The sequence below is a fragment of the Spermophilus citellus genome (genome assembly GCF_964194105.1).
Source record: "Spermophilus citellus genome assembly, chromosome: 2".
In the NCBI taxonomy this organism is placed as follows: domain Eukaryota; kingdom Metazoa; phylum Chordata; class Mammalia; order Rodentia; family Sciuridae; genus Spermophilus; species Spermophilus citellus.
Window position 1 is genome coordinate 202,228,515 of NC_138183.1, and position 19,846 is coordinate 202,248,360.

The 19,846-nt window shown below is 35.9% G+C and overlaps 1 protein-coding gene across 1 annotated transcript in view; it reads right to left on the minus strand.

The window, feature by feature from the left end:
* Positions 1–19,846, minus strand: part of STK33 (serine/threonine kinase 33) — a 188,247-nt gene that overhangs the window by 27,065 nt on the left and 141,336 nt on the right. Inside the window, exon 12 of the mRNA XM_081275523.1 lies at positions 14,440–14,637. Within this exon, the coding sequence (XP_081131649.1) occupies positions 14,440–14,637 (198 nt within the window). The remainder of the gene's footprint in view (positions 1–14,439; positions 14,638–19,846) is intronic.

The following is a 19,846-nucleotide window of genomic DNA, read 5'->3' on the forward strand; positions in this document are numbered from 1 at the left end:
TGCTGTCTCATGTCTTCTCTAATATTCCTTTCCATTCGAGTTAGGTATGCCTTGAGTTCTTTCCCTATCCCTGCTTCTGGTGTTTCTATGTCCTCCTGTAGAATTAAGTTGTCCTGCATTGTTTGTACTCCTTTTTTCCCTTGTTTTCTCATGTTGTTCACGTTAATTTCCAGCTCTATTTGATTGCCGTGTTTCTGCTCTCTTCTATAGATTTGTTTTGGTTCTGTATTACTCTGTTGTCTCTCCTTTGTGTTGTTAAACTATGCCTGCTAACGTGGATTCCGCTGGGAAGGAATTCCGATAGCCAAGCTCCAGTGACGTCACTACTCTGCTATGACGGGCCCCAGGCTCCTTGCCAGGGTGCCCTAATCGGGGGGTGTGACTGGACTGTCTCTGTTTGGTTTCAGCTCCCGGTCACAGCAGGCGGGCAGTCTCCAGCCGCCCAGTATCACAGGCAGTGGGCGGGTGATCAGTCGCTGGCGGGGGGGTGGACTCCAGCCGCCCAGTCCCGCGGGCAGCGGGCCGGCTGTCACCGGTGGGCGGGCGATCTCTAGCCACCCAGTTGCGTGGTCGGTAGCCGGCGGGTGGGCGTTCTCCTACCGCCCAGTTAGGCGGGCCGTGGGTGAACTGTCACCGGCAGGCCTGCCGTTTCCAGCCGCCCAGTCGTGAGGGCCTGGCCTCTAGTCCCCTTGTTTCTCCTGCTAGTCTTGGTTTCTCCTGCTAGACCAGATTTCCCCTGAGTGATGGCTCTCAGTAGTTCAAACTGTACTCTGGGCCTGCCGTTTGTTGGGTGTGGAGGGTGGCTATTGGGAACCCCCTGGCACTCTATTGTTTTGTTTCCGTTGTGGGGGATAGAACTGTACCGCTTCCTTCCCTCTCTGAAATCCCGTACTCAGGCCGGGGGTCAGTGCAGGCTCATCCGGCAGGATTCCACAGAATTGCAGCCACTTTTCTCCCTGCTTGCTAATTAATCGCTTCTCTGTGGCGCCCCGCCTTCTGTAGCCGCAGGACAGGCCGCGCGAATCAGTCAGCCTGGATCTCCGGGGTCGCACAGTTGGCTATTGGGATCCCCGGCACTCTATCGTTTTGATTTTTTCTTCTTGCCCCTCCCCCAGTGCTGGCTAGACAGGTTTCGTTTTGGCTGCTGATGGGAGGGGGAGTTGAAGGTCAGGTGTCTCTAGTTTTCCCCTAGTCTTTATGCAGGCTCACTCTGCTACTCCCTCCCCCGGAAAGCCTAGGAGAGATTTTATGCGAATTCCCCGATGTATGGGGGATGAGCTGAGTGACACACACCTATTTTATTGTTGCAGTCTGTCGGAGAGTGGCGGTGGATACTTCAGCTCTCCAAGATGGTGGCCACTGATTGCCTTGGTTGCATTTATGTTTTTTTAATATTTACTATCCATTAATGTTATTATAGTTCTTATAATTTTTGTTTTTTCTTTTAATTTCTCATTTAACATGTAAGTGATTTATCCCCCAAGATCATGATATTGAGTTTTTAAAATTTTGTCTGAAAGCTACTTTTACCTGTGATTTTATATCTTCAGATATTTTTATGTTACACACTAATGTTCGTTCATTTGAAAAACTCTCTTTAGCATTTCTTGTAAGACATGAATAATGTTAATGAAATCCCACTGCTTTTGTTTGACTGGGAAATTCTTTCTCTCCTTCATTTCTTTTTAAATTGATTTTTAAAAAATAAATGACAGCAGAATGCATTACAACTCTTATTACACATATACAGCACAATTTTTCATATCTCTGTATATAAAGTATATTCACACCAATTCATGTCTTCATAGATGCACTTTGGATAATGATGTTCATCACATTCCACCATCCTTACTAATCCCCTGACCCCTCTCTTCCCCTCCCACCCTTCTGCCCTATCTAGAGTTTGTCTATTCCTCCCATGCTCCCCCTCCCTACCCCACTATGAATCACCCCCTTATATCAGAGAAACATTCAGCATTTGTTTTGGGGGGATTGGCTAACTTCACTTAGCATTATCTTCTCCAATGCCATCCATTTACCTGCAAATGCCATGATTTTATTCTCTTTTATTGCGGAGTAAAATTTAATTGGGTATATATGCCACATTTTTTAATCCATTCATCTATTGAAAGGCATCTAGGTTGGTTCCACAGTTTAGCTATTGTGAATTGTGCTGCTATAAACATTGATGAGGCTGTGTCCCTGTAGTAGGGTGTTTTTAAGTCCTTTGGGTATAGACCAAGGAGAGGGATAGCTGGGTCAAATGGTGGTTCCATTCCCAGTTTTCCAAGGAATCTCCATACTGCTTTCCATATTGGCTGTACCAATTTGCAGTCCCATCAGCAATGTATGAGTGAACTTTTTCCCCCACAAACTCACCAACACTTATTGTTTTTGTCTTCATAATAGCTGCCATTCTGACTGGAGTGAGACGATATCTTAGAGTAGTTTTGATTTGCATTTCTCTAATTGCTAGTGATGATGAACATTTTTTCATATATTTGTTGACTGATTGTATATCCTCTTCTGAGAAGTGTCTGTTCAGGGCCTTGGCCCATTTATTGATTGGGTTATTTGTTTTTTTTTTGGTGCTTAGCTTTTTGAGTTCTTTATCTACCCTAGAGATTAGTGGTCTATCTGATGTGTGAGGGGTAAAAATTTGCTCCCAAGATGTAGGCTCTCTGTTCACCCCACAGATTATTTCTTTTGCTGAGAAGAAACTTTTTAGTTTGAATCCATCCCATCTATTGATTCTTGATCTTAATTCTTGTGCTATAGTAGTCTTATTAAGGAAGTCAGGATCTAATCTGAAATGATGGAGATTTGGTCCTACTATTTCTTCTAATAGGTGCAGTGTCTCGGGTTTAATTTCTAGATCTTTGATCCACTTTGAGTTTTGTGCATGGCGAGAGATAGAGGTTTAATTTCATTTTGTTGCATATGGATTTCCAGTTTTCCCAGCACCATTTGTTGAAGAGGCTATCTTTTGTCCAATGTACCTTTGTCTAATATAAGATAATTATAATTTTGTGGGTTAGTCTCTGTGTCCTCTGTTCTGTACCATTGGTCTACCGGTCTGTTTTGGTGTCAATGCCATGCTGTTTTTGTTACTATCACTCTGTAGTATAGTTTAAGGTCTGGTATAGTGATGCCACCTGCTTCACTCTTCCTGCTAAGGATTGCTTTAGCTATTCTGGGTCTCTTATTTTTCCAGATGAATTTCATGATTGCCTTTTCTGTTTCTATGAGAAATGCCATTGGGATTTTGATCAGAATTGCATTAAATCTGTATAGTGCTTTGGTTAGTATGGCTATTTTGATAATATTAATTTTGCCCATCCAAGAGCAAGGTAGATCTTTCCATCTTCTATGGTCTTATTTGATTTCTTTCTTTAGGGTCCTGTAGTTTTCATTGTATAGATCTTTCACCTCTTTTGTTAAGTTGATTCCGAAGTATTTTTTTTTTTTTTTTTTAGGCAATTGTAAATGGGGTAGTTTTCCTCATTTCCCTCTCAGAGGATTTGTCACTGATATACAGAAATGCCTTTGATTTGTGGGTGTTGATTTTATATCCTGCTACTTTGCTGAATTCATTTACTAGTTCTAGAAGTTTTCTGGTGGAGCTTTTTGGGTCTTCTAGTTATAGAATCATATCATCACCAAATAGTGCTAAGTTCTTATTTTCCTATATATCCCTTTAATTTCCTTCACCTTTTTAATTGCTCTGACCAGTATTTCAAGAACTATGTTAAATAGAAGTTGTGAAAGAAGGCATCCCTGTCTTGTTCCAGTTTTTAGAAGGAATGCCTTTAATTTTTCTCCATTTAGAATGATGTTGGCCTGAGGCTTAGTGTAGAGAGCCTTTATGATGTTGAGATATGTTCCTGTTAACCCTAGTTTTTCTAGTGTTTTGAACATGAAAGGGTGCTGTATTTTGTCAAATGCTTTTTCTGCATCTGTTGAGATGATCATATGATTCTTATCTTTGAGCTTATTGATGTGTTGAATTACATTTATTGATTTCTGTATGATGAACCAAACTTGCATCTCTGGGATGAATCCCACTTGATCATGTTGCACAATCTTTTTGATATGTTTTTGTATTCAATTTGCCAAAATTTTATTGAGAATTTTTGCATCTATGTTCATTAGAGATGTTGGTCTGAAGTTTTCTTTCTTTGATGTGTATTTGCTTGGTTTTTCTCTCCTTTACTTCTAAAATGCAGCTTTGCCAGGTACAATATTCTTGGTTGGCAGGTTTTTTTTGTTTTGTTTTTCATTTAGCACTTTGATTATATCATCCAACTTCTCCTGGCCTTCAGCTGAGAAGTCTGATGCTAGTCATCATTTATAAAAAATGCATTTCTTCTCTCTCTCTTTCAGTATCAGGGATTAAAACCAGGAGTCCTTTACTACAGAGTTAAATCCCCAGCCCTTTTTACTTTTATATCTTTAAAAATTTTGAGACAGGGTCTCACTAAGTTGGTTAGGGCCTTGATAAGTTGTGGAAGCTTACCTCTGACTTGGGATCCTCCTGTCTCAGCCACTTGAGTCACTGGGATTATAGGAGTATGCCATTATGCCCAACTCCATTTCTTCTCTCTTTCAGTTGATGCTCTTAGAATTTTTCTTTGTCTTCAATTTTTGATAGTTTATTGTGTGCCATGCTGAACTCCCCTTTGGGTTGTATTTGATTGGTGATATTTCCATTTCCTCTACCTACGGTGGCTTCTTTTTCAGATTAGGTGTATTTGTATCCAATATTTTGGCCTTTTATCAGCTTTAATTACATTCTTTAACTCCTATTGTGCATAGGTTAGGTCTCTTGATGGTGTCCCATAATTTATATCAGCTTTCTTTATTCTTTTCTTCCTCTCCTCTGTTTGGATAATTTCAAATGTTCTGTCTTCAAGCTCACTGATCCTTCCACTTGGGAAGCTAGTTATTGAATCAAGCTAGTTATTGAAGCTTTCTATTGCATTTTTCAGTTTAGTCATTGTATTATTAATCTTTTTTTTTAAAGTTGTTGATAGACCTTTATTTTATTCATTTATATGCAGTGCTGAGAATCAAACCCAGTGCCTCACACATGCCAGGCAAGTGTGCTACTGCTGAGCCACAACCCCAGCCCAGTATTATTAATCTTAGGATTTAAAAAGATATTTCTACTTTTTTGTCAAACTTTTCATTTTGTTCATGTAATTTTCCAAGATTTATTTATTTATTTATTATCTGTATGTTCTTGGAGTACACTGAATTTTTAAAAAATTATCCTGAAATTTTTTTCTGACACTTTGTAAATATCCCTTTCTCTGGGGTCCATTGTTGAACTTTTGTAACTCTTATGTCCTTACATTGATGTTTAAGCATATTCAGAGGAAACTATCTTAAGAAATGATAGACCTTCACTGTTTATACTAGCCTATGATTTTGTCTAGACCAACTAGTAAAGTCCTTGGGCCAGCAGAGCTTGATTTCAGGTTCTCTAGGTGGCTAGGCTTCTGCCTTTGCTCTGAATTCAGGTGTGGAAGCTGGCTTTGTTCTATCAGGCAAGACCACCGGCTATATTCTGCAGTTAGGCTGAGCTTCTGGGTGGGCCCTGCAATTGCCACTAATCCAGTAGGGCTACAGTGTGTGTTTCTTTGCATTGCACTGTTCTTGTTCCTCCCTGGGTGCGGTCTGTAGGTGGTCTTTGCAGTACCAATGAGTACTGTTTAAACTCCCAGATGTGGCAGAACCAGTGCCTGTTAGTGGTTCTAATTCACAATCTTGGTAATATCCCTCTCTGGGTGGGATCTGAAGTGTCCTTAAAGCTGCAAAAAGTGCTGTTTAAACTCCCAGGGGTGGCAAAACTGTTACCTGTTTTTTTGTTATTTTCAGCTTTGCTCTTATTCCACTCTTGGCAGAGTCTGAAGGTTATCTTTGTGGCCACTGGAAGCACTCTGTAAACTCCCAAGTGAGGCCTGTAGATTTGGGGATTTGCTGTGGGTCTTTTCCCTTCCTGAGTAGCCTTGGATTATTGAGTAAGGCTATGCCTAGAGGTTGGCCATTTGTGGAGTCAAGCCACATAGCACTCCCTTTAGGAGAGACCAGACTGGCTTTGCTGATGGGTTATATTATTACCTGGTATCTCTGATTGAGTGTCACTGCTGACAGGTGTACTGTGCTTTTACTAAAAAACAGTGTGATGGTCTCTGTGGGCCCTCCTTCTCTCTTTGGTTCTATCTGGCCCTGCTTGTTCTAGCTGTTCAGTTTCCCAAAAGGTTCCCTGAGCTAAGAACACACTGAGCTTCTCAGGAGTGTTTCAGACTGCTAGCAAAGCCTAGTGTCTGCTACTCCTATTCTATTTTTCCCTTTGTAGGAGCTGTGGACCTGGGGGATTTCTCTCTGTGTGGCATTGTGTTTCCTTGGGAAGGGTTGAAGGAGGATATAGTTCAAGCAAGACTATTTTTTTTCTACTCTATCAATGCAGATTTTTTACTCAGTTCTGCAGAACACTCAGGTGACTCCATCTTATTTCGAAGTGGGGCTCTCACCAAGGGGTTAGTTTCTGTGGATAGCTGCTAGTAGATCTATCAGGCTAGGGGAAGGCTGATATCTCCTAGTCAGCCATCTTGGTGATATCACTCATTCTAAAATTTTTTATAAAATAAATGTACAAAAATTTATTGCTGATAAAGGTTTGAAAGAACAGAAGTAATTTATTAACATAAATGTAACTTCACTACAATTAACAAAATAATATATTTATAAAAATGCATACAAAGCAATATGTTTAAACACATGAAAAGTCTGTTTCTTTTAAGATGCAACACTTTTCAGAGACAAGTTAGAGTGCTCCTCCTAAAATCTAAGCATGGGAAAGTTCCTTAGAGGACAAGAAGGCAAATACCATCTTACAGGAATTTCTGATATACCATTTATAACAAGCAGTTTTTCAAAGTCTGATTGAGTTTGCTACCTATAGATCAGACTCTTCCACACTGGTGAGGCCTGACTATGAAAAAGTTAGACCTATTGATGAAATCTACTTTCTTGGAATTCTATATTCTTAAGTTTCCAACCTATATTCATAAAATATCTATGTTTTACATTCTTAAATTTTTGACCTACTATTTACATTTCTAGCATCCATAAATAACTCAAATTCCAATTCTCTTGTTCCCCAGTTGAAGTAGCTGAGAACAGCATATCTCATATTGTTTTGTGATATGCCAGAAGTCTGAGGGAAAGTTAGGAAGGAGGTGTAAGAAAGCAATGGTCCAAATTATCTTCCATCTCCTTTTCCATTGTCAGACTCAGTGATAAATATAATCCAAGACTACAAATAGTGTGTACACAAGTATTTGTATATATGGATGCACAAATATGTATATGCATGTGTACAAATATGAGTATATATAGTACATATGTTAAGAGTATGTATATTTATTTATATGTTGCTAAATCAGCCAACAGAGAAATATTCAAACTGTGTTCAATAAGAAATGCAAATATGGGATTTTAGGATATTATTTTTTTAAATAATATAAAATAAATACATCTGCTATGCAATGCAGGATTCTTGTCAGACTAGATAAGAAGAAGGGAATTCAATAAACTTATGTTTATATTATGGTAAAATTTTTTCCATTTTGGATCCATGTTTATTGTGTTAAAATTGTGGAAGAAAATATAGGAATTGTAAAAAAGGTTAGAAGGAGGAGGAGGGGAAAAGGTGAAAGGAGACAGAAGAGGGAAAATGAGAAGAAATATTTAAGAAGAAATTCATGAAATACAAATGCATCTTTGATACTCTAGTAGGTTTTGATCAACTAGCAGCAATAATTATATGGCAGGAGATTTGCTGGTATAAAAAATGATTAGTTTTTTTAAAATTCAAATATTATGTTAAGCTTGATATCTAGACATTTACTATCTAGTATAGATGAAGAAGTGCTCAACAAGTAAATAAAACACTCACTCTCAGGACACTTAACATGGAAGAATATGGGCAAGCAGTATTCCACTTTCCTGGGTCTGGTTCAGGATCCCTGTCAGTACCTCTCTATACTCTGCCTATTAACAGCCTGCAAAAACATTGAAAAGGAGTGACTGCTCACAAGAAGTCTGGGCTGTCCTAGGTGACCATAACCCCCACTGGCAGAATACATGTTTAAGTAAGAGTTAAATGATGGTTGGAAAATAAGCATACACAGAAAAAAAATTTCCACAAACAAAGAAAAAAGGGCCGGAGTGTGGCATTTGGGGCAAACTTTGTCAGGATACCCAGTTAGTAGACCACAATCTAAAATTAATCAAAATAATAGTAAAGCTCTATTTATCAAAAGGAATAAAAATGTATTCACATCTAATAAAGTAAAATTAGTGTGATTAATCTACACAGAGAAGCTTGGTTGTCATAAAATTAAACACAAATAACGGATGATACATTAATTTTCTAGGTTATATACAAGCTAATTCCAAATTCTATAACCTGTAAAAAGTAAAAAACTTATTAATTTGGACACATTGGCCAAATCTGTCAAACTATCTGTTTTGTTAAAAACAAATAAATTAAATAAATAAATAAGCAAAAGATTAGTAGAACATGGTCATGCTTATTCATTTGTTGTGTATGGTATTCTTCATGCTGTTCTATCAGAGTTGAGTAGTTATGATGGACTAATATGGTTCATAAAGCCTAAAACATTTACTACAGGTTGAGAAGCCCTTATCAGAAATGGCTGAATTTTCAGTTAGGAATGCACAATCTTTATTTGTGCCCTTACAGAAAAAGGTTTGCAGATCCCTGATATATAATCACTGATCTTAAACATGTAGAGCACAACACTAAATCATTATAGCCCAAAAGGCAGAAAGAGCTTTATTTGCCATATAATGCAGATCCTTCATTACAAACTAAAAACAAAATAGATAGTGCAGAGAAGGAAGAAGAGGAGGAGGAGAAAAGGAAGAGAAGAAGAAGGGGGGGAGGAAGAGGTGGGGGGGATAGGAGGAGGGGGGGGGAGGAGGAGGAAGAAGTAGTAGAGTAGTAGTAGTAGTAGTTGAAGTTGTTTCCAGCATTGCGAGAGTATTTTAGAGTTTGGAGAAATAAACAATTGTTTTTTCTGGTTTTGCTGGTTCTTCCTACCTGTTTTTCATCCTGTTCATCTGAAGTGTTATAAGGTAAAAGATGATGTAAAGAGTAAAATCAGAAAGAAAATACAAGAAGTAAAAGATCATTTCAATATGAAGATAGAGTTCCTGAAGAAGAATGTTTCCTGATTGCAGAAGAATAAATCAAGAAATCCTCAAAATGAAAAAAAGTCAATAAAACAAATTAAAAATGCAGTGGAGTGGCTGGGGCTGGGGCTCAGTGGTAGAGCATTTGTCTGGCATATGTGAGGCACAGGGTTTGATCCTGAGCACCACATAAAAATAAATAAAATAAAGGATAAAAATTCTGTGGAAAATATCACCAATAGATTAGACTGTTTGGAAGATATAGAGTTTCAGGCAATGATGACAAAGTATATAATCCTGAAAATAAATTTGTGGAGAAAAGATCTTAAGAGACCATGAACAGTACTTTCAAGAAATCTTTATAGGGATAGATGAAGGCTCTGAAGTACAAACTAAAGGAATGTATAATCTTTTCAATGAAATACAAGGAGGGTCTTAGAATAATACCAAGCTCTAAAAGAAAATGGATGCCAAGAATACTATTTTCAGCAAAATTAAGCTTCATAACTGAAGACAGAATAAACCTTTCATGATAAACAAAAGTTAAAAGAATTCACAACTAGGAAGCCTGTCTACAATACATATTCAATAAAGTATTTCATGAAGAAGAAATGGAGAATAAGAATTAAAACCAGCATAAGGGAGAAACTACACTAGAAGAATAGTCACGCAAAGGAAAATCAATTCAGTGTAAAAACTAAAAATAAATCCAAATGACAGGAAATAAAAATCATCTCTTAATAATAACACTGAATGCTAATGAACTAAACTCATCAATCAAAAGACATAGGCTGCTGGGCACACTGGTGCAACACCTGTAATCCCAGCAGCTCAGAATGCTGAGCAAGAGGATTGCAAATTCAAAGCCAGCCTTAGGAAAAGTTAAGCAACTCTGTGAGACCCTGTCTCTAAATAAAATACAAAATAGGGCCGGGGATGTGGCTCAGTGGTCGAGTGCCCCTGAGTTCAATCCCTGGTACATGTACACACACACCACACACACATACACAGACATAGACTGGCATACTGGATTAAAAAACAAGACCCAACAATATGCTGTCTCCAAGAGACTCACCTCATAGGAAAAGGCATCCACAGATTGAAGATAAAAGGATGGGGAAAAAAAACATGTCACTCACATGGATCTAGTAAATAAGCAAAGGTTTCTATCCTATCCTCATATCAGATAAAGTAGACTAAAGCCAAAATTTATCAGAAGAAACCAAGAAGATCATTTCATAGTGCTTAAGGGAATAATACAAGAATAGGAAATAGCAATCATAAATATTTATGCTCCAAATAATGGAGCACCTATATACATCAAACAAACCCTTCTCAAAATTCAGAATCAGACCTCAACACAATAATACTGGGTGACTTTAACATGCCTCTTTCATCACTAAATAGATCTTCTAAACAAAAACTTAATAAGGAAGCTACAGGACTTAAAAATACAATTAATAGTTTAGACTTACATAGAGTATTTCATCCATCAATGAATGAAAAACCTTTCTTTTCAGCAGCACATGGAATATTTTCTAAATTAGATCACATCACAGGCCACAAAGAAATTCTTAGCAGGACAATACCCTGCATTCTATCAGATCATAATGGAATGAAATTAAAAATCTACAATAAGGCAAAAAATAAAAACTACTCTAACACATGGAGACCAAAAAATTCACCATTGAATAAAGACAGCAGAAGAAATCAGGAGTGAATAAAAAATAAAATAAAATAAAATATTTTAAAAAATAAAATAAAAATATAATTTAAAAAATAAAATTAAAAAAAATACTTAGAACCAAATTAGAATAGAGATATAACTTATCAAAATCTCTGGGATGCTACGAATGTGGTTCTAAGAGGAAAGTTCATTATATTGAGCTCATTCATTAAAAGAACAGAAAAATACCTAATAAATAACCTAACATTACATCTCAAGATCCTATACAAAGAGGAATAAACCAATCCAAAATCAATAGAACACAGGAAATAATTAAAACCAGAGCCAAAATCAATGAAATCAAGATTTTAAAAAAATTTAAATCAATGATACAGCAGCTAGGGTTGTAGCTCAGTGGTAGGGCACTTGCCTAGCTCGTGTGAGGCACTGGGATCAATCCTCAGCACTAAATAAAAATTAAAAAATAAAGGTTTGTATACATCTACAATTAAAAATATTTTAAAAATTAATGATACAAAAAGTTGGTTCTTTGAAAAAAGTTAACAAAATTGATAAATTTACCATTAACCAAACTAACCAAAAGAAAAAGAGAAAAAGCTTGAATTGTTAAAATCTGAGATGAAAAAAGAAATATCACTACAGATACTACTGAAATACAGAGAATAATCAGAAATTATTTTGAAAATGTACACTCTAATAAAATAGAAAAATCTTGAAGATATTAACAAATTCCTAGAGACATGTCAAACCAAGAGGGTATAAAAAGTTAAACAAACCAATTTCAAGTAAGAAATTGAAGCAGCCATCAAAAGCCTACCAAAAAGGAAAGATTGTATGAACTCTCAGCAGAGTTCTACCAGACCTTTAAAGAAGAACTAATACCAATTCTCTTCAAATTATTCCATGGAATAGAAAAGGAGGGAACTCTTCCAAACACATTCTATGAAGCTAGTATCACTCTCATACCAAAACCAGACAAGGACATATCAAAGAAACAAAACTTCAGACCAATATAATTGATAAACATAGATGCAAAAATTCTTAATAAAAATATTGGCAAATCACATACAAAAATAAATTTAAAAGACAGTGCACCATGATCAAGTGGATTTCATTCCAGGAATACAAGGTTGGTTCAATATATGGAAATCAATAATATTAACTCATCACATAAATATATTTAAAAACAAGAATCACATGATTATATCAATAGATGCAGAAAAAGCATTTGACAAATACAGCTTCCACTCATTTAAAACACTAGGAAAAATAGGGATAGAAGGAACATTCCTCATCACTGTAAAAGTTATTTATGACAAACCCAAAGCAAACATTATTCTAATGGAGAAAAATTAAAAGAATTCTCCATAAAAACAGAACAATACAAAGATGCCCTGTTTCACCACTTCCATTTCACATAGTCCTTGAAACTCTAGCCAGAGCAATTTGGCAAAAGAAATAAAGGGATAAAAATAGGAAAAGAAGAGCTCAAAGTATCACTGTTTGTTGACAACATAATCCTACAGTTAGAAGACCCAAAAAACTCCATTCAAACCTTCTAGAACTCATAAATAAATTCAGCAATGTAACAGAATATAAAATTAACACCCAGAAATCAACTGTATTCCTATATTGCAATGATAATCAAGCTGAAAAAGAAACTAGGAAAACCATCACATTCACAATAGCTTCCAAAAAGAAAAATAAAATACTTGTAAATCAATCTAATAAAAGAGGCGAGGGACCTCTACAATGAAAACTACAGAACACTGAAGAAAGAATTAGAGGAGGAACTTAGAAGATGGAAAGACCTCCCATGTTCTTGGATAGGCAGAATTAATATTATCAAAATGGCCATACTACCAAAAGCACTATACAGATCCAATGCAATTCCTATCAACATTCCAATAATATTCTTCATAGAAATGGAAAAAGAAGTCATGAAATTCATCTGGAAAAATAAGACACCCACAATTGCCAAAGCAGCCCATAGTAAGAAAGGTGAAACAGGGTGAATCACAATCCCAGACCTTAAATTATACTACAGAGCTATAGTAACAGAAAAAGCATGGTATTGGCACCAAAGCAGGCAAGAAGACCAATAGAACAAAATAGAAGAGAGACAAACTCACAAAGATACAGTTACCTCATACTTGATAAAGGGGCCAAAAACAGACATTGGAGGAAAAGCCTCTTCAACAAATGGTGCATGGAAAACTGGCAATCCGTATGTAGTGGAATGAAATTAATCCCTCTCATCATGCACAAAACTCAATTCAAAGTGGATCAAAGACCTAGAAGTTATACCAGAAATCCCAAACATACTAGAAGAAAATGAAGAAACTGATATCCTTAACAAGATCAAGATCCTAAAGCACAAGAAGTAAAATCAATAATCAATAAATGGGATGGTATCAAATTTGAAAACTTCTTCAGAGCAAAGGAAACAATCAATCAAGAATGTTAAGAGAGAACCTACAGAATGGAAGCAAATCTTTGCCAACTGTACCACAGACAGAGAAATAATTTCTAGGTTATATAAAGAACTCAAAAAATTTAGCACCAAAAATACAAACAACTCAATCAATGAATGGGCAAAGGAACTGAACAGACACTTCACAAAAGAAGAACTATATGAAAATGTTCACCGTCTCTAGCAATTAGAGAAATGCAAATTGAAACTACACTGAGATTTCATCTCACTCTAGTCAGAATGGCAATTTTCAAGAATAAAGTAACAGTAAATGTTGACAAGGGTGAGGGGGGAAAGGTACACTCATACATTGCTGGTAGGACTGCAAATTGTTGTAACCACTATGGAAAGCAGAATAGAGATTTCTGAGAAAAGTTTGACCATTTGACCCAGTTATCTCACTCCTCAGTAACAGCATACTATAGTGACACAGACACATCAATGTTTATAGCAGCACAATTCACAAAGATACAGTTACCTCATACAATGGAACCAACCTAGGTGTTCTTCAGCAGAAGAATGGATAATATGGTATATATACAAAATGGACTATTACTCAGCCATAAAGAAGAATGAAATTATGTCATTTTCCACTAAATGGATGTTACTGGAAACTATCATGTGAGTGAAATAAGTCAATGCTACAAAACCAAAGGCCAAATGTTCTTTCTGTTATGCAGATGATAACACAATAGGGGAGGCAGTAGAGAATAGAAGTTCATTGAATTAGACAAAAGGCAATGAAGGGAAGGGATGGGGGGATGGGAATAGGAAAGACAGTAGAATGAATTAGACATAACTTTCCTATGTTCATATATGATACATGACCAGTGAAACTACATCATGTACAACCACAAGAATGAGATCCTAATTAGAATTAGTATGTATGTATAATATGTCAAAATACACTCTACTGCCATGTATATCTAAAAAAAAACAAAAAAATTTAAAAGACATTAAAAAATACAAAAATGTTCCCAGAATTGTAAGAGTATTTTATAGTTTGGAGAAATGAAACAATTTTTCTATTACTTGTTTTGCTAGTTTTTCCTACCTGTTTTTGATTCTTTACATCTGAAGTATTATTGACATCCTGGATATTTTCCCTGAGCTGGGAACTTTCCAACTTTTCTTGAAGAGATGAGTTATTCTTCTCAGCTGTCTCATCATCTTCATCGGTTTCTGGGTTATTTTTCCATTCTTTCATCATTTCTAATACATTGGTAGGCCTCATTGAAGAATGTGTATTTCCCTAATATAGACAATGAATTTTGGTGTTATAAATAGCTTAGATGATTGAAAAGATTCCTATGTCTTTTAGTATTATATACTCCCAAATAAATGATAGTCACATGGGAAAATTACAATGATGAATAAACACAAGCCTTCAGATGTCCAAGGAATCACAATCCCAATCCTGCTATGGCTCACACCTTTTGAATAATATCAGTAATAATATGTCAAAGTTTAAAGTGTTAATATTGTCTTGAAAGAACAATGCAGTATGATTGTGCCAAGGACACTATATAGAGCAATTTCCTGAAAAGATAAAGACCCCTTTTCTTTGAAACTGATAGGGGGTTGAACAAAATGAAAGAAGTTGCCCAAAGGTTAGTGGGTCCAGTGCTAATGATAAGTCTATAAAAATGCCTAGGTAAAAACAAAATCTAAATTCCACTGTGTAGTTAAGAAGTATGTCTAAGAATACAGATACTTGATTTGAAAGCTCTTATTTGGAATATTTACATATAATGTGATCATTTTTATTATAATTGTCTAATTGTATTTTTTTTCATCACAGATATGACTATATCAGACCCAAACTGACCATTTTGTATTAACTTTATTGAACATAATATCCCATTTAATATGCCAAGAAATACATGAATACATGTTCAAATGGCTCCTGCTTAATTAGGAAAGTATTGTTTTTTATCCTAGTTCACACTGTTAAACAAAATTTGAGTAAGAAGTTTGGATTGCTTTTTAACTAAAATGACAAATTCAAGTGTATGCAGAGCTATGGGGCAATTCTAAATTAATCTGATGTGTAGGTGGATTGTTAAGCATCTGAATACATTGTTGACTACATCTGAATATATTGTTAAGGATTTAATGATATTAACTGTATTTATGGTTGAAGACAGACTTTAAGTATGGAATGATAATAATCAGTTGGACTTTCATAATTATTATAAAGTGAGATTTCTCAATCATGATTTGTCAAATGTACTTAATATTAATTCAGCTATATTCAGCTACATTCTGTCTTTCAACATTCCATGCCTTTATGTTTCAAACATGTTTCTTGTAAATAGCCAGATTTTTAAATATTCAATTTGACAATATATCTTTAAACAGATATTTTTGTCCATTTACTTGTAATCATTTCTATATTTGGACTTGTTTCAACCATGTAAATTTATTATTTCAATTCATTCCTCCCATTATATGTTTTTTAAATTCTTTCCTACTTTAAAATTCTGATATCTATATATTCTCATTTAGCACACTTTCATGTACCTTTGTTCTTGCTCCCTTCCCAATGCCCATCATATAGATATTACCTCAAATTTTAATTTTAGGTTATTATGAATATACTTTTTCTTCTTACTCAAGAAGATACCAAGAAAGGCCAACCAAGGTATTTAATAACTATTGCTACACATAACTCTATGTAGCATCTCCTGGATTTATTTAAGTACTTCTTTCATCAGGTGTTTTAAAGTGTTAGACTCAAGTAGTAAACCCTCTGAGACTATGTATATTTGAAAACATTTTTATCATTCTCTTTCATACAAATGACAATTTCTTTCTTTTTTTTTCATACCAAGAATTGAACCCAGGGTAGCTCTACTACTGAGCTACATTCCTACCCCACTTTTATTTATTTTTTTAAAAAATTTTGAGACAGATTCTCACTAAGTAGCCAGCTGAGCCTTGAACTTGCATGTATGTGTGTGTGTGTGTGTGTGTATATATATATATATATATAAATAATTTTGTGCACCACTGCACCTTTTTTTCCTTTAATACACTTAATTTTTTTATTGGTTGTTCACAACATTACAAAGCTCTTGACATATCATATTTCATACATTAGATTGAAGTGGGTTATGAACCCCCAATTTTACCCCAAATGCAGCTTGCAGAATCACGTCGGTTACACATCCACAATTTTACATAATGCCCTATTAGTAACTGTTGTATTATGCTACCTTTCCTATCCCCCCTCCCCTCTCCTCCCCTCCCATCTTCTCTCTCTACCCCATCTACTGTAATTCATTTCTCTCCTTGTTTATTTTCCCATTCCCCTCACAACCTCTTATATGTAATTTTGTATAGCAATGAGGGTCTCCCTTCATTTCCATGCAATTTCCCTTTTCTCTCCCTTTCCCTCCCATCTCATGTCTCTGTTTAATGTTAATCTTTTCTTCCTGCTCTTCCTCCCTGCTCTGTTCATAGTTGCTCTCATTATATCAAAGAAGACATTTGGTATTTGTTTTTTAGGGATTGGCTAGCTTCACTAAGCATAATCTGCTCTAGTGCCATCCATTTCCCTGAAAATTCTATGATTTTGTCATTTTTATTGCTGCATAGTACTCCATTGTGTATAGATGCCACATTTTTTTTTATCCATTCATCTATTGAAGGGCATCTGGGTTGGTTCCACAGTCTAGCAATTGTGAATTGTGCTGCTATGAACATCGATGTGGCAGTATCCCTGTAGCATGCTCTTTTAAGGTCTTCAGGGAATAGTCCGAGAAGGGCAATAGCAGGGTCAAATGGTGGTTCCATTCCCAGCTTTCCCAGGAATCTCCAAACTGCTTTCCAAATTGGCCGCACCAATTTGCAGTCCCACCAGCAATGTACAAGTGTACCCTTTTCTCCATATCCTCGCCAGCACTTGTTGTTGATTGACTTCATAGTGGCTGCCAATCTTACTGGAGTGAGATGGTATCTTAGGGTGGTTTTGATTTGCATTTCTCTGACTGCTAGAGATGGTGAGCATTTTTTCATGTACTTGTTGATTGATTGTATATCCTCCTCTGAGAAGTGTCGGTTCAGGTCCTTGGCCCATTTGTTGATTGGGTTATTTGTTATCTTATTGTTTAATTTTTTGAGTTCTTTGTATACTCTGGATATTAGGGCTCTATCTGAAGTGTGAGGAGTAAAAATTTGTTCCCAGGATGTAGGCTCCCTATTTACCTCTCGTATTGTTTCTCTTGCTGAGAAAAAACTTTTTAGTTTAAGTAAGTCCCATTTGTTTATTCTTGTTACTAACTCTTGGGCTATGGGTGTCCTATTAAGGAATTTGGAGCCCGACCCCACAATATGTAGATCATAGCCAACTTTTTCTTCTATCAGATGCAGTGTCTCTGATTTGATATCTACCTCCCTGATCCATTTTGAGTTAATTTTTGTGGATGGCGAGAGAAAGGGATTCAATTTCATTTTGTTGCATATGGATTTCCAATTTTCCCAGCACCATTTGTTGAAGATGCTATCCTTCCTCCATTGCATGCTTTTAGCCCCTTTATCAAATATAAGATAGTTGTAACTTTGTGGATTAGTCTCTGTGTCCTCTATTCTATACCATTGGTCCACCCGCCTGTTTTGGTACCAGTACCATGCTGTTTTTGTCACTATTGATCTGTAATATAGTTTGAAATCTGGTATCGCTATACCGCCTGATTCACACTTCCTGCTTAGAATTGCTTCTGCTATTCTGGGTCTTTTATTTTTCCATATGATTTTCATGATTGCTTTATCTATTTCTACAAGAAATGCTGTTGGGATTTTGATTGGCATCGCATTAAACCTATAGAGAACTTTTGGTAATATCGCCATTTTGATAATGTTAGTTCTGCCTATCCATGAACAGGGTACACTTTTCCATCTTCTAAGATCTTCTTCTACTTCTCTCCTTAGGGTTCTGTAGTTTTCATTGTATAAATCTTTCACCTCTTTTGTTAGGTTGATTCCCAAGTATTTTATTTTTTTTGAGGATATTGTGAATGGAGTGTTTTTCCTCATTTCTGTTTCAGAAGTTTTGTCACTGATATACAGGAATGCCTTTGATTTATGCGTGTTGATTTTATAACCTGCCACTTTGCTGAATTCATTTATTAGTTCTAGTAGTTTCTTTGTAGACCCTTTTGGGTCTTCTAGGTATAGAATCATGTCATCTGCAAATAGTGATAATTTAAGTTCTTCTTTTCCTATTTTTATGCCTTTAATTTCTTTCGTCTGTCTAATTGCTCTGGCCAGTGTTTTGAGAACTATATTGAATAGAAGTGGTGATAGAGGGCATCCCTGTCTTGTTCCAGATTTTAGAGGGAATGCCTTTAACTTTTGTCCATTCAGAATGATGCTAGCCTGAGGCTTAGCATAGATAGTTTTTCTAATGTTTTGAACATAAAGGGATGCTGTACTTTGTCGAATGCTTTCTCTGCGTCTATCGAGATGATCATATGGTTCTTATCTTTAAGTCTATTGATGTGGTGAATAACATTTATTGATTTCCGTATATTGAACCATCCTTGCATCCCAGGGATGAATCCTACTTGATCATGGTGCACAATTTTTTTTGATGTGTTTTTGTATTCGATTCGCCAGAATTTTATTGAGGATTTTTGCATCTAGGTTCATTAGAGATATTGGTCTGTAGTTTTCTTTCTTTGAGGTGTATTTGTCTGGTTTCGGAATCAGGGTGATGTTGGCCTCATAGAATGAATTTGGAAGAGCTCCCTCTTTTTCTATTTCCTGAAATAACTTGAAAAGTATTGGTATTAATTCTTCTTTAAAGGTTTTGTAAAACTCTGCTGTATACCCATCCGGTCCTGGGCTTTTCTTGGTTGGTAGTCTTTTGATGGCTTCTTCAATTTCATCCATTATTATTGGTCTGTTCAGATTGTGTGTATCCTCCTGACTCAGTCTGGGCAAATCATATGACTTAAGAAATTTATCGATGTCTTCACTATCTTCTATTTTATTGGAATATAGGTTTTCAAAATAATTTCTAATTTTCTTCTGTATTTCTGTAGCATCTGTTGTGATATTGCCTTTTTCATCCCGTATGTTAGTAATTTGAGTTCTCTCTCTTCTTCTCTTTGTTAGCATGGCTAAAGGTCTGTCAATCTTATTTATTTTTTCGAAGAACCAACTTTTAGATTTGTTAATTTTTTCAATAGTTTTTTTGTTTCAATTTCATTGATTTCCGCTCTGATTTTAATTATTTCTTGCCTTCTGCTACATTTGCTGTTGTTTTGCTCTTCCTTTTCTAGGGCTTTGAGATGAAGTGTGAGCTCATTTATTTGTTGGTTTTTTCTTTTTTTGAGGAATGACCACCAGGCGATGAATTTTCCTCTTAAAACTGCTTTCATTGTGTCCCATAGATTCCGAAATGTTGTGTCTGTATTTTCATTTATCTCTAAGAATTTTTTTATTTCCTCCTTTAT